This window comes from Enhydra lutris, unplaced genomic scaffold, assembly GCF_002288905.1.
Source record: "Enhydra lutris kenyoni isolate GAN:26980312 unplaced genomic scaffold, ASM228890v2 scaffoldscaffold18, whole genome shotgun sequence".
In the NCBI taxonomy this organism is placed as follows: Eukaryota; Metazoa; Chordata; class Mammalia; order Carnivora; family Mustelidae; genus Enhydra; species Enhydra lutris.
The window spans coordinates 33,228,993-33,254,709 of record NW_019154102.1 but is presented as its reverse complement, the minus strand read 5'-3'; the positions used below and the strand labels follow the sequence as shown (position 1 = coordinate 33,254,709).

General features: G+C 47.5%; 1 protein-coding gene across 9 annotated transcripts in view; it reads left to right on the top strand.

Moving 5' to 3' along the window:
- The first annotated feature begins 14,863 nt into the window (after positions 1–14,863).
- LOC111147959 (TraB domain containing 2A) overlaps positions 14,864–25,717 on the top strand; it is a 129,557-nt gene continuing 118,703 nt past the window's right edge. For all 9 annotated transcript variants that reach the window (XR_002640660.1, XR_002640661.1, XR_002640662.1 and 6 more), the window contains exons 1-2: positions 14,864–14,971; positions 24,655–25,215. Coding sequence is in view for 5 of the 9 variants with exons in the window: in XM_022504260.1 (XP_022359968.1) it covers positions 14,864–14,971; positions 24,655–25,215 (669 nt within the window). In the remaining 4 variants the exon portion in view is untranslated. The remainder of the gene's footprint in view (positions 14,972–24,654; positions 25,216–25,717) is intronic.

The following is a 25,717-nucleotide window of genomic DNA, read 5'->3' as shown; positions in this document are numbered from 1 at the left end:
TTGCCAGGAAGCCAGGGGAGTTTCCCACAGCCAGAAGTGGGAGGGGGGCAGGGCTGGGATTTCCCACAGTAGGCTGCTCTAACAAAATGCCACATACCACAGACTGACAACAAAAACAACAAAAAATTTTTCTGTTGCCTCACAGTTCTGGAGGCTGAAAGTCCAAAATCAAGATATAGGCAGGTTTGGTTTTTTTGTCTCTCTTTGGCTTGTCATTGGCCACCTCCTTGCTGTGTCCTCATATGGCTGACCTTCTGGGCATGCGCATTCCTGATGGCTGTCTGTGCCCCTATTTCCTCTTCTTACTGCATTAGGCCTCCACCCTAACAGCCTCATTTAGCATAAGCATCTCTTTAAAGGACTTATCTCCAAATACAATTGTATTCTGAGGTATGGGGGTGTTAGGACATATGATATTTAAGGGGACACAATTCAGCCCGTAATACTCATCAACACTGAACTCACATGTCAGCACAGGTGCTGTGCTTAGCCCAGATGAGGCACTCTGACTTCTAGCCTCTGTGAACTGATGTAAACACATGACTTCTTGTCCCCAAGGCAGGTACTGATACATATGGTGACCAGTCGGATAAATCAGAGAGCTCTCAGCTGGGAGTCCACGTTACATTTGAGACCATTCATTCTTTCATGGGCTCATGCATTTATTCAACAAGCATCTCCTGGGTGCCGGTCAGGTGCTGAGCACTAGGCCAGGTGCAGGGGATTGCAGGCATCTTGCCCTCTGACCTTGAGCTGCTCATGGTGGGTAATGGGAAATGGACACATAAATAAGTGGAGGCGATGATGTATGATGGGTGTAACAGGGTGAGTCTACACCACATTCGGTGGTGGCATAGGCCGATCCACATGGCTGTGGGCATCGGAGCTGAGTGTTTAGTGATGTGTAACGCCACTAAGAGTAATGGTGGACATTCATGGATCTCCACTATGTGGCAGGCTCAATGCTGTAGGTTTTACTTTGCGTTACCTCAACAATAGTAATGTCGACGTCTACCACTGGGCAGTTGAATCCTTATGGTTAGGAACAAGTATTGTTGCCTTCATTTTACTGATGAGGAAACAGAGGCCCAGGGAACTAGTTATGGACTGAATGTGTCCCTGAAAAATACACCTGTGGGAGCCCCAACTGTGGGTGTGATGGTGTCAGGACGTGGGGCCTTTGGGAGGGAATTAAGCTTGGATGAGGTCGAGAGAGGAAACTCTCATGATGGGATTAGTGCTTCTATAAAAAGAGGAAGAGACAGGAGAGCGGCTCACTTTCTCTCCACAAGTTCCCTGAGGAAAGGGCATGTGGGCACAGAGTGAGGAGGTGCTACAGTCTGGGCCACAAGCCAGAAAGAGGACCCTCACCGAAAGCTGAACCTGCTGGCCTCTTGATCTTGGATTTTCCAACCTCTGCAATTGTGAGAAAGAAATGGCTGTGGTTTAAGCCACCCAGTCAGTGGTGCTTTATTCTGGCCGCCTGAGCCAACTGAAACGGACTAAAGGAATGCGCTGAAGGTCTATTGGTCCTAAGTGGCAAGGATGGGATCAGAGGCTACGGTGGTGAAAATCTCAGCAGCAGCAAGGCAGGGAGGAGCAAGGAGGAAGGTGAAGAGGGATGGTAGAGGGTGTCCTGCCTTGGCCCCTGTGTGCCTCATTGTCCTCATCTGTAAAACGGGAGCGACAGCAATAGGATACACATCCCAGGATTGCAAAGTGCTTAGAACAGCACCTGGCGCATGGTGAAGGCTACGCATGTGTTTGCTCTTACCACATCGAGGCTGGCAGGTTAGTTAGGAGATTGTCACTGTGATCTGTGCAAGGGATAATGAGGGTCAGGCTCACAGAGTGGCAGTGGGGATAAAAAGCTGAAAAATTTGAAAGTTAATCACCATAGAAAAGAAGCAGTTGGTGGATGTGATGGAGTGGGTGACAGAGAGGGGTTTCCAGCTGGCTTGGGTGAAATAGTAACATTAATAGAAATAACTAACACTGTGTGCTAGGCTCTGAGCTAAATGTCCCTCCCTGTGTATCCAGAGCTTAATTAAAACAAGTTTAATTATTTTTTCATAACATTTACCATACTGACATATGTATATATAATGTATAGTATATACTGTATTTTTGTGTGGTATAATAAATAGCCGGGCGCTGGAGCCTAGCAGAGATGACATGTCAAAAAAGCCATCACAGTGGCACCTGGGTAGCTCAATCGGTTAAGCCTCTGACTCTTGATTTCTGTTCAGGTCATGATCTCAGGGTTGTGAGATCAAGCCTCACTTCAGCCTCTCACTCAGTGGGAGTCTGCTCGAGGTTCTCTCCTTCTCTTTCTGCCCCTCACTCCACTCACAAGTGTGAAGACACATGTACTCTCTCTCCCTCTGTCTCTTAAGTAAGTAAGTAAGTAAATAAATAAATAAAATCAATATTTGGGGCACCTGGGTGGCTCAGAGGGTTAAAGCCTCTGCCTTCAGCTCAGGTCATGATCCCAGGGTCCTGGAATCGAGCCTCATGTCTGGCTCTCTGCTCAGCAGGGAGTCTGCCTCTCCCTCTGCTCCTCCCCCTGCTTGTGATCTCTCTCTCTTTCAAATAAATAAAATCTTTTAAAAATAGGGGCACCTGGGTGGCTTAGTCATTTAAGTGTCTGCCTTCAGCTTGGGTCATGATCCCAGGGTCCTGGGATCCAGCCCCAGGTCGGGCTCTCTGCTCAGCAGGGAGCCTGCTTCTCCCTTCCCTATGCCTGTCGCACCCCGTAATTGCTCTTTCTCTCTCTCTCTCTCTCTCTGTCAAATAAATAAATAAATAAAATCTTAAAAAAATTTTTTTTAAGATTTTATTTATTTATTTGACAGAAATCACAAGTAGGCAGAGAGGCAGGCACAGAGAGAGGGGGAGGCCTCCCCACCGAGCAGAGAGCCTGATGCGGGGCTCGATCCCAGGACCCTGGGATCATGACCTGAGCCGAAGGCAGAGGCTTTAACCCACTGAGCCACCCAGGCGCCCCCCAAAAAACAATATTTTAAAAAAGAAAAGTCATCACAGAGATCAGGCAGCCTGGCCTCAGAGAGTACCCAGTCTCCATGACCTGCTCACAGAATTTTTTTTTTTTTTAAGATTTTATTTATTTATTTGACAGAGATCACAAGCAGACAGAGAGGCAGACAGAGGAGGTGGGGGTAGAAGGATCCCTGCTGAGCAGAGAGCCCAACATGGGGCTTGATCCCACGACCCTGAGATCATGACCTGAGCCAAAGGCAGAGGCTTAACCCACTGAGCCACCCAGGCGCCCCACTGCTCACAGAATTTAAGGGGTCTAGGAATCTCCCTTGAACCCCAGGAGAAATAAAGAAGTTTCCTGAGAGGTTGGCTGATACGTTTGCAGGGGTGAGGGTGTCACCACTGTAGGAGTAAGTTGGCCCTATGAAGAGGGCACCAGGGAGTTGAGGAAAGTGGAAGTTAGATCTCAGTTATTCTGCAAAATCAGGAAGGTCAGCCAAAAAACCAGACCCTGAGTTATACCAGCAGCAGGTGTTTCATGGATGTGGGCAAGTTAAGCTTCTGGATCTGGGACCGCCTTGGTGAAGAGGGAGAGAGAATGAATCCCAAAGACTTTCTCCCAGAGGGGCTGAATAAAGCCCTAGGAGACTTGGAGCAGGAGGATACTGAGTTACCTTTAATGTGCTGGAGTGGGCTCCCAAGTACCCCCAGAGAATTAAACAAAGCTGCATTCCCTGCCCCCCCCCATATGGGTCCTCTGGTCCCTGGACATGCACAATATAAGAGTCTCTCCTGTTTGCTTTGTCTTTCTTCTCTCCCAATATCTATGTTTTTAGTGAATGGGGCATAGTAGTCATTACAGCCCCTGTGGTGACCCCGGGGTGATGGTGATAACTGTGCTCTTTAGATTGCAAGTCACTGGGACTTTTTTTGTTTTTTTAGGATTTTTACAATTTATTTATTTATCTATCTATCTATCTGTCTATCTATCTATTTACTTATTTTAGAGAGAGAGAGAGAGACAGCGGGCCCGCAAGTGGGAGGAGGGGAAGAGGGAGAGAGAATCCCAAGCAGCCTCCGTGCTGAGTGTGGAGCCTGACAGAAGGTTTGGTCCCACGATCCTGAGACCATGACCTGAGCTGAAATCAAGAGTCCATCCTCTACTGACTGAGCCACCCAGATGCCCCATTACTGGGACTTCCTTAGGGGGCGTTTCAGTTTGAGTTTCCAGGGAAGCGGACTCTGAGCTGGTTTCATGTGCAGGATATTTATTAAGGAGTGTCCTAGGATTAACACATATGGAAGGGAAGGAAGGGAGTGAGATGGGGCACTCCCCGTCTGGGTTACTATGTCTTTCAAAAGCTCGCTGATACCTACATGCAGGTTCACTGTCTTCTTCTCCCTTCTTTTGTGTATGTTTAAAAAAACACTCCTTTCTAAAAAAATTTAATTTAATTTTTTTCAGTATTCCAAGATTCATTGTTTATGTAGCACACCCAATGCTCCATTAAAAAAAAACTGCTTAATAGAAAATATAAATAAACAATTCTCCTTCTGAAAGCACATGTTAGCTGGTGATGGGAGGAAGAGGGGGTAGAGTGTGTGAGTTGGAGTCCAACCCCTGGTGCGCGGAGGATCTCAGCAAGGACCTCACCTCCCCAAGCTGAGCTCTGCTTCCCTAGCAAGGGCTTCGGGCAACCTGGCCCACAGCAAGATGAGCGCTGTGTGTCTGACATACCCAGGACAGTTCTTTTATGGAGAAATATGAAGTATGATGCTCACAATGTATTTTTTTAAAGTTTTTGTTTAAATTCAGTTAACATACAGTGTAATACTAGTTTCAGGTATACAATAGAGTGACTCAGAATTTTCATCCATCCCCTGGTGCTCATCACAAGTGCCCTCCTTCATCCCCATCATCTGTCTCTCCCCTCCCCGCCTCCACTTCCCCTCTGGTAACCATCAGTTTGTTCTCTGTAGTTAAGAGTCTGTTTCTTGGTTTGCCCCTCTCTCTCTTTCTTCCTCCTTTGCTCCTTTGTTTTGTTTCTTAAACTCCACATATGAGTGAAATCATATGGTATGGTCTCTCTCTGACTGATTTGTTTTGCTTTGTGTTATACTCTCTAGCTCCATCTGTGTCGTTGCAAATGGCAAGATTTCCCTCTTTTTTATGGCTGAGGACTATTCTAGTGTGTGTGTGTATGTGTGTGTGTATAGCACACCTTCTTTATCCATTCATCAGTTGATGGACATTTGTGCTGTTTCCATAATCTGGGTGTTGTTGATAAGGTTGCTATAAATATCAGGGTGCATGTTTCCCTTTGAATTAGTATTTTTGGATCCTTTGGGTACGTACCTAGTAGAGCAATTGCGGGATAGTAGGGTAGTTCTCTTTTTAACTTTTTGAAGAACCTCCATACTGTTTTCTACAGTGCCTGCCCCGGCTTGCATTCCCACCAACATCGTGTGAGGGTTCCCCTTTCCCCGCATCCTTGCCAACACCTGTTGTTTTTGTGTTGTTGATTTTAGCCAAAATGTATTTTTTTAAAAGTTGTGCATCTATGTACACAAGCACCAGCTGGAAAAAATAATTTTAGTGATGCCTCATTTCTGGGAGATTATAAAATATATTTTTCTCTATAGACCCAGATCTCCTTCAGGTAAGTGCGTGCAGGCAGACTTGGAGAAAAGCCTCCTCTGGGTTGCAATTCCAGGGCCACAAGGAGGTGCCCCAGGGACCTTAGGAAGAAAGAAAGCAGATCTCTGACCCTCTGGCCAGGATGGCTGGTGGCCTGCTGGCTGGAGGGGTTCTGGACGGAGGTTCTCCCTTGCTCAGGCTGCTAACATTTGTCTGTGAGGCCAGGCCCCATATGGATTGCCATTCACGTGGCAAAAAGAACTTACTATCCTGAAAAACAACAGACCTCTGGCAAGGAATGAAAGAGGAGGGATGGAGATGCCTCCCATCTCGGTCCTAAAAGTATCAGTTGCCAGATGCCAGGGCGGCATTCCAAAGGCTGGTGGGGTCTCAGGGGCCAGACCGGGGGGCGGGGGTCACAGTAGACAGACGGCAGAGGGACGCTGGCTGGGGCTGCTGGCGGCACATCGCGTCTCTTAGAAAGGACTGGCCAGGCCAGCAGCACTCTGGGCCACCACTCCTGACAAACGAGTTGGAATAACAAGAATGATAACCCTGATGTTTTTTTTCCAGCACTGATATTCTTTGCTGAGGTATCCTCTGCAGCGTTATTCCTGCTCATAAAAATGGCATTTGGCCATGTTGTGAAGAGCTGGTGTGGTAGCTGGTGGGAAGAAGGAAAACATTATTGGGTTTTGAAGAGCAGGGGACACGCCCAGATAGACTCCTCACGGAGTATGTCCTGAAGAAGCATTCATTTAAAAAAAAAAATCATAAAATTAAAGAAATGATAAAAGTTGTGATTTTTTACTTAAAAAAAATCAGCAATACAGGGACATAGAGAGTTAAAAACTAACCCTCTTAGCTTCCTTCCCCCACCCCCCACGGATCCCTCTCTCTGCCCAGAGAAGAAGTCATCAGTTTGGTGTGTCCTTCCATTCTCGAACATAAAGATGTACCTCATTCCTTCAACTGCCTACATATCTTTTCATTACAAGGATTGTTTGAGATTTTTCACTGTGATAATGCTTCAGTGAACCAAGCTTGGTGATACCCAAACTGTGGTGTGTGTGTGTGTGTGTGTGTGTGTGTGTGTTTGCACGTATGCGCCAATATTTCCTCAGGACAGATCTTTGCAGTGGAATTTCTAGGTCATAGGGCATGTACATTTTAAATGATGCCAAATCATCTTACAAAAAGCCTTTAATTCCTGCTGGATATTGCCAAACTTTCATTTTTCCCAATTTGAGAGGTAAAAATGCACCTCATTTTATTTTGCTTTATTAAAAGAACATTTATTCTATTTTTTAAAATTATAGTAAAATATACATAACATTTACCGTTGCAATCATTTTTAAGCGTACAGCTCTGTGGCATGAAGTACACTATCATTTTTGGACAGCCATTTCCACCATCCTTCTCCAGAATTAATTTGCTTTAATTGGATTAACTAGTGAGGATCTTTATGTCTATGGATTATTATATTTTTCCTTCATGCCCCTTACCCTCCTTCCTCCTTCTTTTTCTCCTTTCCACCTTCTCTTTGTTTCTTTTGTCTTTCAATGATCTCTGCAGGTTTTCTAACTAGAAGATGTCCTTTTTCTTTCTCTCTTTTTTAAAAATTAGGAGTTTTTCCGTATTATGAATATGATCTATTTTCAGTTTTATATTTCTTGCTTGGCTCCTTAAACATCACATTAGTCTTAAATTTTACAAGGTTTCTGCAAGGTAAGTAGTAGTATTCCCATTTTGTGGATGAAGAAGCTATAGTTTAGAGAGGTCATGTGATTTGCCTGAGGGGACATCACTGAGGGGACATAGCTGAGGTAGCGGGGACGAGATGAGACAGCTCTGTCTGGCTTTTCCACAGTTTCAGGCCACAGGGAAACCACATGAGGCCTTAAGACTCTGACAGAGTGCAAGGCAGGCTGGGTGTCTGAGAAGGCCAGGGGAGCTCAGAGGACTTCAGGGGGAGGCTGGAAGGATCTAGAAGTTGACATTGCTAAGCAGGGAGGAAATCAGAGAGAGACTCCCTACTTCCCCCATTGTTATTGCTGCATGAAGAGCCATCAAAGCACATTTGAAATTTGGGTCTGTGGGTGTTCACTCCCCCCTTACTGCTGTGGCTGCAGAGCAGAGGCCAGAGGGTGTGGTCTGGTTCTTTCTGGCCACTCATTCCAGGCAGTTTCTTGTTCCTCCTCTCTCCCACATCCAATCAACTACAAGTTGGGAGGGTTTCACTTCCTCAGTGTCACTTCTCATCTTTTCGTCCCCTGCCAGAACCAGGCCCAGGTCCCCACTGTTGTGTCCTAACTGGGCTTACCACTTGTACTCTGGCTCCCTCCAGTCCCCTCCATGCTGGAGCGCACATCTGATGGTGCAACTCCTCTGCGTCAAACACCTGGATGGGGCCTCAGAGCCTCTCACACGGGTGCCAGACTCCTCAGCCTGGCCCACGGGCTCTTCACCTTCTGGCCCCCGCTTATCTCTCCCTTTCCCACTGTTGTCTGCCTATCAATCAGAATGAATTCTGTGAACATGACTAACTCTCTCTTGTGCCTCAAGGCCTTTGCCTCTATTGTTCCCTCTCCCTGGAATGCTGTTCCCTGGCTAACCGGTGCTGAAAATTTATGTCTCTCTTTAAACAACATTCCATTGGGAAACCGTACCTGGAATGAGGGGCTCAGTAATGGGCTGTACTGTTGCACACATCCTACCATCTGGTAATTTTCCTTTTGTCTGTCTGTCTGTCTCTGGACCCTGGCTGCATATTAGAATTACCATGGCTGCTTTTATTTTATTTTATTTTTTAAAAAGATTTTATTTATTTATTTGACACAGAGAGAGACAGAGAGAGAGAGCACCCACAAGCAGGGGGATTGGCAGGCAGAGGGAGAGGGAGAAGCAGGCTCCCTGCTGCACAAGGAGCCTGATGTGGGTGAGGTTCGGACCCAGCGACCTGAGCGGAAGGCAGCCGCTTAACCAAGTGAGCCACCGTGGTGCCTCTACCATGGCTGCTTTTAAAGTGCCAAAGCTGGGACCACATGCCCCTGAGATTCTGAGTTAACTATCCAGAAGTGGGGCCTGGGGTTCTGTAGTTCTGAAGGTTCCCAGGTGATTCTAATGTGCAACCAGGGGTCAGAAGAGGGCCCCATAGGATGCTCCATGGGGTCAGTGGTCCTGTCTGTCATAGTCATTGTTTGAAACTCCTCACTGAGTACTGAAATGCTCAGGCATTTAGTAAGTGTGTTGAATAAACAAATGTAGCAGTTTCTAGAAGGGATGCAGGAATCAGTAAGGACAAAAAAATGATGCATGCCGAACACATATTGGATAGCAAGTTAGTGCTTTTTATGTTTATTTTTAATTCTTTTTAAAGATTTATTCAGAGGGGGTGGGAGAGGGACAAGCAGACTGCTTGCTAAGCACGGAGCCCAATCTCACAACCCTGAGATCACGATCCCAGCCCAAATCAAGAGTGGGATGCTCAACCGACTGAGCCTCTCAGGCTCCTAGGGCTTTTTAAAGGTTCCAGAGAATAATCAGTAAACTGTCCTATAAAAACTCCCTGATCATTCAGGTCATTAAAAAAAAAAAAATGTGTAGGAGTGTCTGGGTGGCTCAGTGAGTTAAGCTTCTGACTTGGGCTCTGGTCATGATCTAGAGATCATCTGGCCTCAGGTTCTCAGCTCATCGGAGAGTCTGGTTCTCCCTCTCCCTCTGTCCCTCCCTCTGCTCACTCACTCTATCTCTCTCATAAATAAATAAAATGTTTTTAAAAATGTGGATAGTTTTGTTTACTTCAGATTCATAGTAAAAATTACATATTTAGCCTCTTGGGTGTAGTTGGCCCCCCTTTGGAAATCTTCTCTCCTCCCAGGCCCTGTTGAAGCCAAATGCTATACTGTCGGAGGCCCCAAAACCCACCTCTGAAAGGTAGGTTTCATGGGAATTCTTGACATTTCCATTGCTTTTGAAGAGTAAAATATAATAAAAATTCCCTGGCTGCCATCTCTGCCATCTTTGTCCCCGTCCCCCAGCAGTCTTCTGCAGTTTCCTTGTCTCCAGTTTCTTCTCCTTTCCTCCGTCTCTGAAAAAACCAGTTGTTGCAGACATGCTACAGTTCAGCCCTTTCCCTCTGCTTGCATATTCCCCGCAGGCAGCCAGAAGCCAGAAGCCAGAAGCTAGCTGACATGAACAGACCTCTAACTCCCGTGCTCTCCTGAGAGGCCTCAGTTCATCCCAACATACTGTTCAGCCCTTTCAGTCAGGAATCAGTCATACAGGCACCAAATCCCAGGCTCCCAGGAGAGAGATACCCTCACCTCAGGTGCAGCCTTGCCCCTGTGGCCTATGCGCAGGGGAGAGGCAGGAGAGGAGGAGCAGGGAGGAGAGTAAAAATGTGTCAATGTGGGGAGAACTCCCCACACATGTTCTGATGTAAGACCAGCGGGAGCAAAAGGGAAGGCTTAGGGACTGGCTGAAGTTGCCCCAAGTAGACAAACAGTTATCAGTGCCTGTTAGCTAAAGACCACCAGGGACACACCTGAAGTTGAATAGTTAGACTTACTGCTCTTTGGAGAGAGGAAAAGCTTGTACCTTGGGAAACTGGGGCATCTCGGTAAGAGCGTGAGGGAAGGACTTGTTACAGAATTTGTTTTTTTGTTTTTGTTTTTTGGTGACTTGGGAGGAAGGTTCAAGGAAGCAGGGCTTAGCTCTCGATTGGGTGTTCTGAGGAAGTAGGTGTAATTCTGACTGAACATCTGTAATAGCTTGCTCAGGTTCCCATAACAAAATACCACAGACTTGGTTGCTTAAACAATAGATTTTCTCACAGGTCTGAAGGCCAGAAGTTCAAAATCAAGGTGTCAGCCCGTGTGTTTTCTCCTGAGGCCTCTTTCCCGGCTGGCAGAAGGCTGCCTTCTTGCTGTGTCCTCACACAGCTGTCCCTCTGGGCCTGCATGCCCCTGGTTCTCTGTTGTGCGCCCAAATTTTCTCTTTTTACAAGGACAGCCGTCAGGCTGGATTTGAGCCTACAGTCACCATCTCATTTTCATCACTTCTTTAAAGACCCTGTCTTCAAATACAATCACATTCTAAGGTACCAGGGTATGGGTTCAACATTTGATTTTTCGGGGGACACAATTCAGCCCAGAACAGTATTTTAAAACATCTTGTCTATAAGGTGGGGGGAAATCATAAAGGCTGAAGCCCAGATTGGGGGAGAAGCAGCAGTTACTCATTAGCCAGGTCAGGGGCTGTCTGTTCCTTTTTGTGGTTTGGACAAGGTTCATGTCTTGTCTGTGTGGAGACATGATAATGAAGTCATCTGGTTTTTGTCTTCCTCCACCACAGTCTCAGAGTGGCCTTGTCAGTTGTTGATATACTGTGAAATTGTTTACGTCCAATATACAACATTCAGTAGGAAACCACCATAGCCTGGCTGTGGATATTGCCATCTTGTAGCAACACCAAGACCTCACAGATAAAGGTAGACCACTCGCTGTGCCAGGGGAGGTTCTCTCCTTCCCAGGACCTAGCCTCTTGGGTGTGGCTTGCTAAGCGAAAGCACCTGTGGGATGATTACTACCCTTTCCCACTTACAAATTCTGAGGCCAATACTGGCTTACCAAGAGACTGGCAGAACTCTGGTGGCCCTTTGGGAATGCCTAGAGCCCGTAGGCCTGGACATGCCGGAAGTGGGTCTTCAGTGACTCCCTTTGAGCATACACACTGATGCTACAACTCCCGGCTGGAACACCTGGGAATTCCTGGCCCTCCATTTCACCTGGTGTATGAGTTTTCTGTTGCTGTGTAACTAATCACGAACCTAGTGGGTTAGAACAGCACCCATTTAGTGACTCACAGCCTCCCTGGGTCAGGAGTTCAGGTGTGGCTTAACTGGGTCGTCTGTGTAGGGTAACACAAGGCTGCATGCAGGCCTGGTGCTGCCCAGGATGGGGCTCTCACCAGAGGTTTTACTTGGGGGAAGGATCCACTCCTGAGCTCCCTCAGGTTGCTGGCAGAATTCATTTCCTCACGGCTGTAGGACTCATGACAGCTTGCTTCATCAAAGATGGCAATGGAGAGATTCCAGCAAGACTGGTGCCACGTGCTCGTGTAAGCTCATCCAAGAATCATGTACATCCCATCATCCTTGTCACCTTTCATGGGTGAGAAGCAAGTCATAGGTCCTGCTTACACTCAAAGGGAGGCAATTCAACAAGGGTGTGAATACCAGGAGGCAGGATCTAGAGGCCTACCCTCCACACCTGGGCTGTCCTGAGCACCTTGGGAAGTGTGCAGTGTGTTAAGTGATCTGCAGGTCAGTCAAAGCAGGCTGGCCGGGCAAGGCCAGACGAAGGCACAGAAGTGTGGTGGAAGCCACAGAAAATCCTCTGTGTACCCTGAAAACTTTGTTTCTGAGGGAAGATCTGATTTTTGGGAAAAAACGAACAGGCCTCTAGCATATAGTTTCCTCAGGTGACTGTTGTGAAGGGAATAAGCCTCACAGAATGTGTAAATTCAAGAATCCATTGGTAGGGGCACAAAAAGAACTTACAACTAGTTGGACATAGGAAGGACATATCAACTGTATATGAAGGAGAAACAGAAGCGGGGAAAGGTTTAGGAACATCCAGGTCACTGGCAATGAGATGCAAGAACAACACTGAAGTGAGGAATCGAAAGGACACAAACACCGTGGATAGGCAGCAAGGAGGCTAGGGGGGCGTTTAGCATCTCCTTCCTAACCACCAAGGGGAGGCCAGGAAGGCCAATCAGCCTAGAAGATAGGTGGGGAACCGGTCATGCCCACCTGCCTGTCACCAGGTCTGGGCCTCACTGTGAAGTCATAGGGACTCAGGAACATCTGTATAGACAGTGTATATAAAGTAGATGTGATTCTATTGAATGTATGGACATTGAGTATCTTACAGAATACATTTCACTTAATAATGGATCTGACTAAATAGGAAGCTCCACCCCCCCAATATTAGAACCAAACAAAATTGTTCATACACTGGACATTTTCAAATTCAGTGTATGACCATATCCTGGGCCATAAACAAGTCCCAATTAATATAAAGTAATCGCAATCATACAAGGTATGTTCTCAGATTACAGTGGAGTTAGATCAGAAATCAGTAACAAGGCATCAGGAAAAAGCTATAATTTGAAAATTAAGCAACATACTTTTAAACTACCCATGGTCAAAGAAAAAAAGTCACAAGGGAGATTAGAAAGTATTCCATGGGTGTTTGAGGCTCAGTTGGTTAAGTGTCTGCCTTTGGCTCAGGTCATGATCTTAGAGGTCCTGAGACTGAACCCCCCCCCAAGCAGGCTCCCTGCTCAGTGGGGAGTCTGCTTCTCTCTCTCCCTCTGCTGCTCCCTCTGCCTGCGCTCTCTCCCTCAAACTCTTTCTCAAATAAATAAATAAATAAAATTTAAAAAAAGAAAGTTTTCCAAACTGAATGATAATCAAATTACAGTTTTTCAAAAATCTGGCCAATGCAGCTAAAGCAGTGGTTAGAGAGAAATTTATAGCTTTAACATGCTTATATTAGGAAAGAAAGGTTTAAAGTTAAGGACTTACATTGCTCCCTAAGCTAGAAAAAGAAGAGCCAAATAAATTAAAAAAAAAAAAAAAAAAGGACGTTATAAAAAGCAGGAATCAGGGAAGAGGGAAGAGACAAACAGGAGAAAATTAACAAACTCAGTCTCATTTTGCCACACGTTTTCTCTCCCCCTGCTCCGTCTAGCCCCAGTTGATGGGTGGAGACCTCATCTGGAGTGGGGGAAAGAGTACGAAATAATAACAGTTCTTGACGCTTTCATCTCACAACCAGAGAGACTATTTTTGCCAGTAGGTGGCAGTGCTGGTAATCTGAAAACCAGGACAGGCTGTACTTTCGGAGGTTTGCTGCGTGGCTAAAAGGGGGTCGTTTGAAGACCTGCGAGTCAACTCCAGAAAACAAATCCTCGTTGAAACTTAAAACAGGAAAGATTTAGCGATTTCACAAAAACACCTGAAACTTAAACTCCTGTGGAACGAAAGCTCGAAGAGCTTGGCTTTTTAAAGCCAGGGGTTTTTCAGTGGAGTATTGTAGATGGACACCTGCGGTTCAGAACACTCGTCCCATCGTGTGTAAATCTGGGCCACTGAGCCTCCCTCCAAAACCCCTCAACCCCTCCCCGCCTTTGCTTCCAGTTTCTATCCGAGTCTCAAAATGGAACGACTTGGAATTTTAAGAACCCCCGCTACACCCCTCAGAAGGCGATCCCGTGTAAGTCTGGGCTGTACAGAAGGGCTGGTAAAGTGCACTCAGGCCTGGGGTAGGAGATGGCAGAGGCTGGGGACCGCTAAGTGCTTTGATAATTTTTTTTTTCCCCCTGAAGGATCAGTGCTGTGAAAAGGCCCTTGAAAATTTGGGGGCAGAAAGGGAGCAAATAACATTTTGCAGGCCTCCTGTGTGCATCAAACAAGATGTTTTCCATCAGTGTTCTCATCTAATTTGTGAAGTAATCCGAGTTTGGTGTTCACATCCTTAATATTATTACCCCAAATCCCTTAAGAGGACACTTAATGGAGGGCCGGCTTTTGCGGTTCCGGACTTTTTAAGCTTATATGCACACACTGACTATTCTTCTCTCTTACAGACAAAACTTCTGTGCCATTTCCTTTGTTTAAATGAGCTTTCCTTTAAAAACAGCCTATCGTTTGTTTCTTTGGACTGTCTCCTTCAACCCGGGGCCACCCTCAGAGCTGTAAGCCTAAATACAGACGCGGGGGTAGGAGCTGATAGGATTTCGGCGTGAGGCTGGGAGACGGTGCTGCAACTCCACTTTTCCCCTCTGGCCGCCTCACCCGGTGGCCCGGGACGGGTTTGTGCGGGAGCAGCGGCGCTGCGACTGCCGCGGCCGCCTCCGCGCGGGGCTGAAGGGCAGCGGGGAGGAGTGGGGGTGGGAGGTCAGGGCCCCGCCCCACGTGGCTGCCGGGGTCCCGCTAGCCCCAGCCCCGCCCGCCGGCTGCCGAGCGAACTGCAGGGGGAGCTGACGCCAGGCGCGGGGTTGCCGGCCGGCGCTCCCGGTCCCCCGAGCCCCGCGCGCTATGGCGGGCGCCCCGCTAGTCCGCAGCTCCGCGGCCGCCGGCTAGCCGGGCTGCGCGGTCCCTGCTGCCCTACTCCTTCCCCCCGCGTCCCGGGCCTCGGAGCCGCGCTGGGGAGGATGAGTCCCTGGAGCTGGTTCCTGCTGCCGACCCTCTGCTTCCTGCCCACGGGCGCAGACCCGCGGCGCGGCGCGCCTGCCTCCGCCAGCTGCGAGCTCAAGCCCCAGGTAAGGTGCGCGTCTCCAGCGGGCGAGGCGGATTCTCCGCGTTACCTCCGCAGGCCCGCGAAGAACCGCGCGCTCGGATCCGGAGTCACCTCCCCCGGCCGCGCCTTCTTTCTGGGTTCCCCTTTCTGGCGGGGGCGCAAGCCCCCCGGCCGCATAAGACCCTGTCCCCGGCCCTCGCCATTAGGCAGGGCAGCCAAAGAGAGTCCCAACTGGGTCTCCTGGGTCTCTCCCGTCTGCTTCGCGGGCTTTCGGGCACGTCGCGCGGAGGAGTCTTCGAAGACCGAGAGGTGCAGGGACTGTGGCACATTGACTTTTGGAAGTTTGTTCTGCCCTCTCTACCCCGGCGTTTACTTTCTCCTGCGCTTATCGAGATGGTAAAAGCGCCCTGCAGCTGCTTGACTTAACCGTCATATATTCAGTACCCGAGTTAGAAGGGATTTGGGGGAGCTGAAGTCCCCTTGTTTTACCGATGTGGGAGACTGGGGTAACTGAGGCTCAGAGAGGGACCTTTGCGCCCCAGGTCACACAGCGTATTAGCGAAGTAACCGCATCTGACAGCCTCTCGTTCACGCACAGGCGCTTCCCTAGATATTCGCATCGGCGCTTTGTAGGTGAGGGGAACCCGGGCGAGGGAGTCCCGGTGACCTACCCGGGTTCACCCAGCCCTCCAGGAGCAGAAGCCGAGCGGCAATCGGACAGGTCTAGCGTCTCCGAGGCTGGCCCCCCTTTCGAGATGAATGTTTCCTTCTTCTGATTAGTTTTCTTAGGCTCGAATTTTCTGTCGTTCTCCAGTTCTTTCGAGCTCCGTGAAGGTTGTGTTTGTTTCGGTGGGTCTGATCTCCGGATCTCTGGAGTTGGGGAGGGTGATACTAGACCCTCGGACCTTAGATCGGCCCACCTTCGGTGACACCTGCGGAGCATCGTGGGCCCTGTCACCCTGGTAATTTTATTCATCGTCCTAACCACACTAAAGGAGAGGGAGACCTAATTGAGCCTTTCTGGCTCACGGGGCTGAGCGGGAAGCCACACTGAGTTCCCTGACGCGTCCTGGGCTGCGGACTTGGGGAGGCCCTCCCTCTAGGACGGCGGGAGGCGCCGTGGCTGGAGAGGAAGTCCGCAGCAGGGAGAGTTTCAAACACCACAGGACAGCTGCGCCCTGAGTTTACAAAGCAGTCCATCCTTTCCTGTGAAAGCAAACGTTTTTCCCTGCTGCAAATCCACTCGTAATTGTAGTCTGACGAGTGAGTCTTGGTAAAGTCTCTGTTTCTCTTGATTCTTGAACCCCTCTCCATGGCCTTTTTACTCTCGCAGTTCTCAAACTTTTTTGGTCCCAGGACCCCTCTACGATCTAAAAAAGTGCTGAGGACTCCAAAGAGCCTTTATGCATGTGGGTTAATGGAAGTTTTAGTAAGGACACACGCCCTTAATCTTCAGAGCAGTGATATTATCCCACACATGTAGCCTCTAGAAAAGTCTGTATACGCTTGTGAGAGAATGAGAGCATGAGAGGAAAATATCTTAGCATTATTGTTGAAATAGTTCTGACCTTGCACTCTGCTTGGAGGGGTCTTGGGGACAGCCACAGGTCCCTGGACCACATTTGGGAAATCTCTGTTCTTTTCCGTGGGCAAACTGTCTTATCAGTCAGTGGCAGGACTGTATGACCTGCTCTGTGGGGGACGCTGCGGGTGGGTGCCCCCCCCCCCCCGCTGGGGTCTTGAGATTGTAGAGCAAAGCTCGGGAATCCAGCCTCCAGTCCAGTAGCTTACTGGGTAGCATTCTGCGGTTTGAGAACTGGTTTGGTGGCCACTTTAGTTAATCATTACAGAGAGGTCTTCTAAGCTGGTCTGTCTGCAGATACTGCAGACTTTGCGCTGAGCACCAAGCAGGTCATCTCTTCCTTATCTACACTCAAACAGAACTCAGTGAGTGTTCTTTATTATTCCTGTCTCTGTTCTTTCACCTGTGCTATTTCTTCCTGCAAATATCCACATGCTTGCTCCTATACTTCCATCTGGTCTTTGCTCAAAGTCTTTGAAAGAGACCTTTCCTGATTATCTGTTAAAGGTTATGTCAACCCCTGACCCACCTGCACTCCTATCTGCCTTTCCTGCTTTATTTTTTTCCGGAGCACTTAACTGATAAAAATTTGTTTGCTGCTGCTCTCCTACTCACTTCCCCCACTGCCCCACACACCATGTAATCTTCGTAAGGGTAGGAATTTTTGTTTGTTTGGCTTGCTGTGTCCCCAGTGCTTAGAAGAGTGCTTGGGCACAGTAGATGCTCAATAAATATTTGTTGAATGAAGACTGTTAACGAAAGCCAACTCACTTTGGTATCATTCTAATTGGTCTGCGGAAGAGTACTTTTGGAAAAGTGCCATTATCACAGGCCCCAGGAGGCTGGGATGAGAGGAGCTCAGGGGTGCAGCCGCTAAGGGACTTAGCCCACATTGCACAAGTTGCCATTGAGCTCCTTTGTTTCGTTGCATGGATTACAGATACATGGTTTAAAATCGCCAGTGACTCAGCGGACAGAGCTTGTAGCTTCTTGCGCTCGTCATCCATGGCTGTGTCTTTTTTCTTCCAGGCCAGTTGCAGCAAGGTTCAGAAGGACGTGTGTTTATGGTATTAAGTTTTTATTCTAATCAGTCATAATGGTTTTTTTTTTTAAGTTTTTTTTTTTTTTTTTAATCTATTTGACAGACAGAGAGAGCACAAGCAGGGGGAGCGGCAGGCAGAGGGAGAAGCCGGGTCCCTGCTAAGCAAGGAGCCCAATGCAGGACTCGATTCCAGGACCCCAGGATCATGACCCGAGTCGAAGGCAGATGCTTAACCCACCGAGCCACCCAGGTGCCCATCCTTCGGTGAAATATTAAAACACGTGGCTTCAGCTAGTAGCATGTGGTAGCCGCAGTTACACTGAAATGGGGTGGTAGAACAATTTTGTTCTTTTTCTTTTGTGGAGACGAAACAGCCCCACCCCTGAGTATAAGGGCGGCGGGGGCAGTTTCACCCCTAGGACCAATGCAGCGACCTGGGGGCTTGCTGGTGGGCAGGGCAAGGGGAGAGGTCCCAGATCAGAAGTCCTGAAGACTTTCTTCCAGTTGATGCTCTCCCCAAAGCACCCCTGCCTGAGAGGGCACTGTCAGTGGCCCCAGGAAGGGACTGCTGGTGCTGCGAGGGATGGGCAGAGCTCCATTTATTGAAAAAGCTAGCTCTCCAAGATGAGGAACACTTCTTTAAAAACTCTTTAAGACCCCTGGCTTAAAAAAGTGGGAAACCTCCCCAAATTGTCTTATTTTGAAAAGACGGAGTGGGAAAAGGTGGCAATTTGGAGATTTAAAAATGGTGTGGGGGCGCTTGGGTAGCTCAGTCAGTTAAGTGTCCGACTCTTGAGTTTAGCTCAAGTCATGATCTCAGGGTCGTGAAATTGAGCCCTGTCAGGTTTCATGCTCAGCGCAGAGCTGGCTTGAGGTTCTCTCTTTCCCTCTCTCCCTCTGCCTCCCCTCTACCGCCCTGGGCTCATTTTCTTTCTCTCAAATAAGTAAGTAAATAAATAAAATATTAAAAAAGAGTGGTGGTGTGGATTTATTTGGGGGGGTGGGTCGGTCATGGGGTTAAGGGAAGGGGACCTGGACAGAGCCTTTTCTTCAGAGTCAGGAAGCGCTCCTGAGCAGCCGCATGCCTACTAGCGTATCCATGGAAAGAGGACGCTGAGTCAGGAGTATAGTGTGTTCCATCTTAAGGTGGCATCTTGTGGTGTTTTAAACCCAGGATTCAGGGCGCCTGGGTGGCTCAGTAGGTTAAGCCTCTGCCTTCGGCTCAGGTCATGATCCCGGAGTCCTGGGATCGAGTCCCACATCGGGCTCTCTGCTCAGCAGGGGGCCTGCTTCTCTCTCTCTCTCTCTCTCTCTCTCTCTCTCTGCCTCTCTGCCTACTTGTGATCTCTCTCTGTCAAATAAATAAATAAAATCTTAAAAAAAAAAATAAACCTAGGATTCGGGAGCCAGCCTGCCTGGCTTCGAACCCACTCAGCAGTTCTGGGACCTTGGATCACATCATAATCCTCTCCAGGTCTCAATTTCCGCATGTGGAAATGGCCAGCATCTTAATTAATGGCGTATCTTCTCAACTGCCTTTCTTCTGATTCTGTCCTGAATGGGGGGTGCCTGGCAGGCTTTCATCCCCAGCATGCCACCAAAACTCTTTTTGTTTCGGTCCCCAGTGTCCTCAGTGTTGCTCCATCCAGAGGCCAGTTCTCAAATCCTTGTGTGGCACCAGCCACACTGAGCCCCATGCTCAAGTTCTCCTCCTTGAAGCGCTGTCTTCACTTGGCTTCCTACTCTTTCAATTTTCTCAGTGACCTTGACTGTCACTTCTCTCATTCTCTTTTGCTGGTTGCTCTTCTTTCCCTTGACTTAGCAAGGTGAGATCATTTCTAGACCTTTTCTTTCCTAATTGATACATAGTCCCTTGGAAATCTTATTCAGTCCCTTGACTTTAAATAACATCTAAATGGTGGCCATTCCTCATGTTTATCTGTGGCCCAGGCCTCTCCCAAAGTCCGGACTCCTGCAGCTCAACTTCCCCACTGGTTGTTTACTTGACATCTCCACTCAGCAGGGCCCAAGCCAGACTTCTGACCTTCCCCTCTGCTCCTGTTCCACCCCCTCCCTCCTTTCTCTCAGTCGTTGGCAACTTCTTCCTCCTTTTAATTAACCAATTCATCAGCAAGTCCTATTAGCTCTAGCTTCTAAAATACACCCAGAACCTGATCACATCTCAATTCTGTCACTACAACTCTGTTTTCTCTCTTGGATTCTTTTGGTAACTTCCTGACTTTCTTGCATCTGTCCTCATCCCCATAGTCTACTGAAGGCCGGCCATCAGAGCAGTCCTGTTCACACATTTGGTTGGCTTGTGTTGCTCTTCTCACAGAAACCTGCTGTAGCTCCAGTGTGGCCTGGCCATGCTCACCTCTCTGACCTTTCTTCCTGCTTTCCTCTTCACTCATCCTGCAGTAGTTAGGATGGCATCCTTGCTGGAATCTTTCTGCCTCGGGGCCTTTGCACTGCTGTTCCTTCCTCCTGGATGGAATATTTTTTCAGATATCCCCCTGGTTTGCCCTTTCACCTGCCTTCACAGCAAGGCCTAAATCTCCTACCAGACATTTTGTGATTCCGATCGCCTTATTTAAGGCTGAATCTCTCCTTCACCAGTATTTCCTGCTTTCATATTCTTTACAACAGATATCACTGACATACCTGAGGCAGGGGTCTGTTTTTTATTTGCTTATACTTCTAGTGCCCTAGAATACCCCAGTATCTCATGCCTACAACAGTCCCTGACACCCAGTAAATAGTTGTGGAATAAATGCAAATTGAACAGATGTAGTAGGAGCATTCGTGTGCAATGCTTGAATGGTCCCTGGTGCACAGTGAACATTTCAGAACAGCTGGCTGTTCTTAGCGTCATTACTGTTATCATGTGGCTGGATGCCAGGACGTGAGTCTTGTTTTTTGTGTTTTTTTTTTTTTTTTAAATATGAGCAGTTTTCAGCAAAAAGATTGTAAAACAACTCCATTGCTAGACTCATACTAGTTGAAAAGGAAGAAATAAGTAATTAAATAAAAATGGATACATACAGTTGAACAGATTTTGTTTAAAGGAAGTGTAAAGGTGAGCCTGGGGGGCTCAGTGGGTTAAGCCTCTGTCTTTGGCTCAGGTCATGATCCTGGGGTTCTGGGATCAAGTCTCTTATGGGCTCCCTGCTTGGTGGGGAGTCTGCTTCTTCCTCTCCTCTGCCCCTTCCCCTGCTTGTTCTCGCTCTCTCTCTGTCTCTGAAATAAATAAATAAATAAATAAATATTAAAAAACTAAAGAGAAGTACAGGTATTTTGAGATAGGATGAGAGTTTAGGGTGATTAAGAGTATTGGGGAAAAACAAACCCAAATCCAAGTGAAAGGAAACCACACCTCCTGCTCTGCCCATCCCCCAACCCCTGACCACCACCCTGCAGTAGGGGTTGCATTTTCCTGGGAATATATTAGTCTGATATCACAGTCTCCTTGTAGATGACGATGAGTTAGGTGCCCATGGGTTTAATAATAGCATTTTAGCTCTTTGCCATGTCTCCCAGTTGGAGGCTGTGGAGAAGTCCTTTGGTGGACTATGTGGACCGTGTGTGAGCAGATCCTGTCCATTGGCTGCGACGCCCGGTCATAGCACTCCCCAGGGCCCTTCAGTGAGCAACTCTTCCCCATAAAATGAATAAACCAAACTCAACCTCTGCCTCAAAGACCACCTCGACCAAATGAGTTGCCTTTACAGGTACTCATTTTGTGACCCATTTTAAATGAACCAAAGTATAACTGTCAGTCTCAGCTATTGAGTAGCATCTGGTTAACCAGTGTTTTTCTACCAGCTCGATTTAATTTTAACAATGAGGCATTTGACTGCTTAATTAGCCTTGGCAACCATTGTTTTAGATAGAGTTTCAGTTTGGCTTTTTGATGTATTTAAATAACCCTGAGGACAGTCATTACTCCCTAAAAGGATGCCAGAGGGCTGGCTAGAGACCCTGGATTTGATTCATCTCTTAATATCAATTCAATCGTTAATAAGTTTAAAAAATACATTCTTTCTTTCATTTTTCATTCATTTAACAATTACCTGCCTAGTTTGTTTATTCCCATAACCTGTGGCAGATATTATCTAACTTTTAAAGATGGGGAATCTATGTTTAAAAAAAAAAAAAAGAAAGGAGAAAAGGGCGCCTGGGTGGCTCAGTGGGTTAAAGCCTCTGCCTTCGGCTCAGGTCATGATCCTGGGGTCCTGGGATCGAGCCCCACATCAGGCTCTCTGCTCAGCAGGGAGCCTGCTTCCTCCTCTCTCTCTGCCTGCCTCTCTGCCTAGTTGTGATTTCTCTCTGTCAAATAAATAAAATATTAAAAAAAATAAATAAAGATGGGGAATCTGAGGTACAGAGAAATGAAGTGGCTTTTAAAAATCTCAGGGAGGTAGCTGGGACAAGCAGAATTTAGACTCTTGTTACCAATTAGTGCAGTCTTGAAAACGTGTGTGTGTGAGCAGAACTGTAACTTAAATACTTAAAAAAACAAACAAACAAATAAGGCCACAGGCTGGGGGCTAGGGCTAGTGAGATATGTTCTGTTTGGCTTGGATGGCATTTAAAAAAATGGGGGCAACATATTCCAACTGGATTTTTTTTTTTTTTTTTTTGAGTGAGTGTGGAAGCTGGGCGGGGCAGAAAGAGAGAGAATTTTTTTTTTTTTTTTTTTTAAGGTTTTATTTATTTATGGTGGGGGAAGATCAGAATCCAGGGGGAGCAGTAGAGGGAGAAGCACACTTCCTGCTGAGCAAGGAGCTGAATGCGGGACTCCGTCCCAGGACCCCAAGATCATGATCTGAGCTGAAGGCAGATGCTTTATCAACTGAGCCACCCAGGCACCCCTTCAACTGGAATCTTTTATTTAAACTGAAGATTTTTAGTTGCTTTTGAAAAACCTGTTCTGGAGCGCTAGGCCTGCTCCCGTGTGGCCATGACTGGCTCAGGCTCCTTAGGCAATAGTGTTTATCCAGAGCTGTGAGCCTGTTTGCTGCCGACCGTGCCCCACTGTTACCTCATTCCCAGCCCTTACGTCCTCTGTCCTCATCTGAGTGGTCAGAAGGTCCTTTTGTGGAGGGTGGCCGGAGGGCAGGAGAAGAAAAGGTTAAAGGCTGTGAGAATGAGGCCCCTGCGACAGCCAGCTTTTGTCTTAGGTTTTGAGATTCTGTGTGACTCTTCACTGGAAAATAGGTAGCTGCCTCTTACTGAAACCATTAACACACAAATGCAAATACAGCTGATCCTCATTCTTTGTAGATTTCGAAACCATTTGTGAATTGGCCTGCCTGCTAAAATTGATTTGTAACCCCAGTGCTTGTGGCACGGTCATGGTCATGTGTAGCCATTTCCAGAACTGCAAAAATTTGAGGTCCCCGATGCACACACTCCCAGCTGGGGTCAAATAATTCGATGCCGCACTTTGTTTCAGCTCTCAACAAGTAACAGGTGAACAAGTGTTCTTTCAGTGGTCTGCTGAATGCTATGTTTTTTGCATTTTTGTGCTTCTTGTGGGTGATCTCACTATTTAAAATAACCGAGCCCAGGTACCGTCTAGTGTTCCTAAGCACAAGGAGGCTGTGACGTGCCTTAGGGAGAAAATGGTTGGGTTGGATGAGCTTTGTTCAGGCATGAGTTGTAGCGCTGTTGGCCATGAGTTCAGTGTTCATGAATTAGCCACATGTATACAATATGAGCTTTTCTTTCTTTTTTGTTTTTTTTTTTAAAGATTTTATTTATTTGTCAGAGAGAGAGAGAGAGAGAGAGCACAGCAGGCAGAGTGGCACGCGGAGGCAGAGGCAGAGAAGCAGGCTCCCCACTGATCAAGGAGCCCGATGCAGGACTCGATTCCAGAACCCTGGGATCATGACCTGAGCCGAAGGCAGCAGCTTAACCAACTGAGCCATCCACGCGTCTCAGTATGGTGCTTTTCAACAGAAGCATTGCTCTGTCAATGAAAATGTTATAACCAGAGGCTTTTAGGAACCTAATCCTTGTATTTCTCCTAGGAGCAGTGGTTCATTATTTGGTAATTCAGTGTTTGTGGTGACTTTATAGAACGTAACTATGACAATAATGAGAGCTGATTGTAAGTTGAAACTCTGCAATCCAGGAAAGCATATTACTTAAAGGGCTGCTCAAATTAAAGCTTTTTTTTTTTTTTTTTTGTAAAGAAATGTCTTTTCTGTAAACCTGGATTATTACATTTTTGGGCTGCTTGATGCATGGTTCACCTCACAAGTCTATATGACCTTGAGACTTGAAGTCCTGGAGGGCTGCCTTGTGCATGTCTTTGTACGGGGTCTCTTAATAAACAGACACTTCCTAAATGCCTGCTGTTGAAACTGAGACCCTCAGGGCACTGTGGCTTGCATTCGGGTGAATGGGTACCGCTGCTCAGCCTATAGCTGTTGGGAGACAATGTGTGGCCCTTGAGAGTCACTGCTCTGGGAATGTTGGATTTGAGATCTGAAGATGCAGACACCATCAGTCTGCCTGCCTGGGAAGTACCAGTGGTCTCCAGAGGTGTCCCCTCATCTCTATCAGGTGTGTCATTGGGAGTCCCTTGAGAGTCCCTGCTTTGCCTGAGGCCCAGTTCATTACTAGGGCAAACTCAAGGGCTGCTATTACCTTTTTTTTTTTTTTTAAGATTTTATTTATTTATTTGACAGATAGAAATCACAAGTAGGCAGAGAGGCAGGCAGAGAGAGAGAGGAGGAAGCAGGCTCCCCGCGGAGCAGAGAGCCCCATATGGGGCTCGATCCCAGAACCCTGGGATCATGACCTGAGCCGAAGGCAGAGGCTTTAACCCACTGAGCCACCCAGGCGCCCCTGCTATTACTTTTTTAACTTCAATCAGCATTTCGGTGGAAAAGGGGAAAATGCTGCCTCAAGGACTCCTGCTGCTGTCAGGTGAATCTACCTGGACTCAGAAGTCTAAATCATACTTTAATCATTTTTCTCCTGCAGTGTGGCTTGTCTGTCCACTTCGTTTTCTCCTGTCAGGTTTCTGACCCTCCATATAATGCCTTAATGTCCTTTCTCTTCCTTTCAGCAAAGTGAATTGAATTCCTTCTTGTGGACCATAAAGCGAGACCCGCCATCTTACTTCTTTGGCACGATCCATGTTCCGTACACTCGGGTTTGGGACTTCATCCCGGACAACTCCAAGGAAGCTTTTCAGCAGAGCAGCATTGTGTACTTCGAGCTGGACCTCACTGACCCCTACACAATCTCGGCCCTCACTAGTTGTCAGATGCTGCCACAGGGAGAGAACCTCCAGGACGTGCTCCCCCGGGACATCTACTGCCGCCTCAAGCGACACTTAGAGTACGTCAAGCTCATGATGCCCTCGTGGATGACGCCGGACCAGCATGGCAAAGGCCTCTATGCCGACTACCTCTTCAATGCCATTGCGGGGAACTGGGAGCGGAAGAGGCCCATCTGGGTGATGCTTATGGTCAACTCCCTGACGGAAGTGGACATTAAGTCCCGTGGGGTGCCTGTCTTAGACCTGTACCTTGCCCAGGAGGCTGAGCGGCTGAGGAAGCAGACTGGGGCTGTGGAAAAGGTGGAAGAGCAGTGCCATCCACTGAATGGGCTGAACTTCTCACAGGTAAGACCCTCTGTGTGAAGGACCTGGCCTTTGATTATGTGTAAATCTACTGAAGTATAATTAGGAGGTAGATCAGAAGCATAGTTTATCCAAAAATTGTCTTTGCTCAAGAATGTTATTCTGAGGATTGAAAAATAAGCCCAAGAGTTAGATATATCACTTAACATGTGTATTACTAAGAGAGAAAAGGTTTTTTCTCTTGTCATCCCAACAAGTATTGGCATACCTTTGTCACTTGTTTTAACTTAGGTTATGTATTAACAAGCTGCATTGAGAGGATGTGGACAATGTGAAAGTCGGACTGACTATCAGAGGGTATGGCCTGGTTTGAAAATGATACTGGCCGTGGCTGTTTTAGGTCATCATGGTCCCTTTCAGATCAGTGTTGTGCCTCTTCAGGACACTCTCCCTAGGAAATCCCTTTGTGAGGCAGAGGTATGTTCCTCTTTTCCATAGTTTTCAACCCCCTCCCTTAGGACACTGGAATTTAGGTTCATGTTCA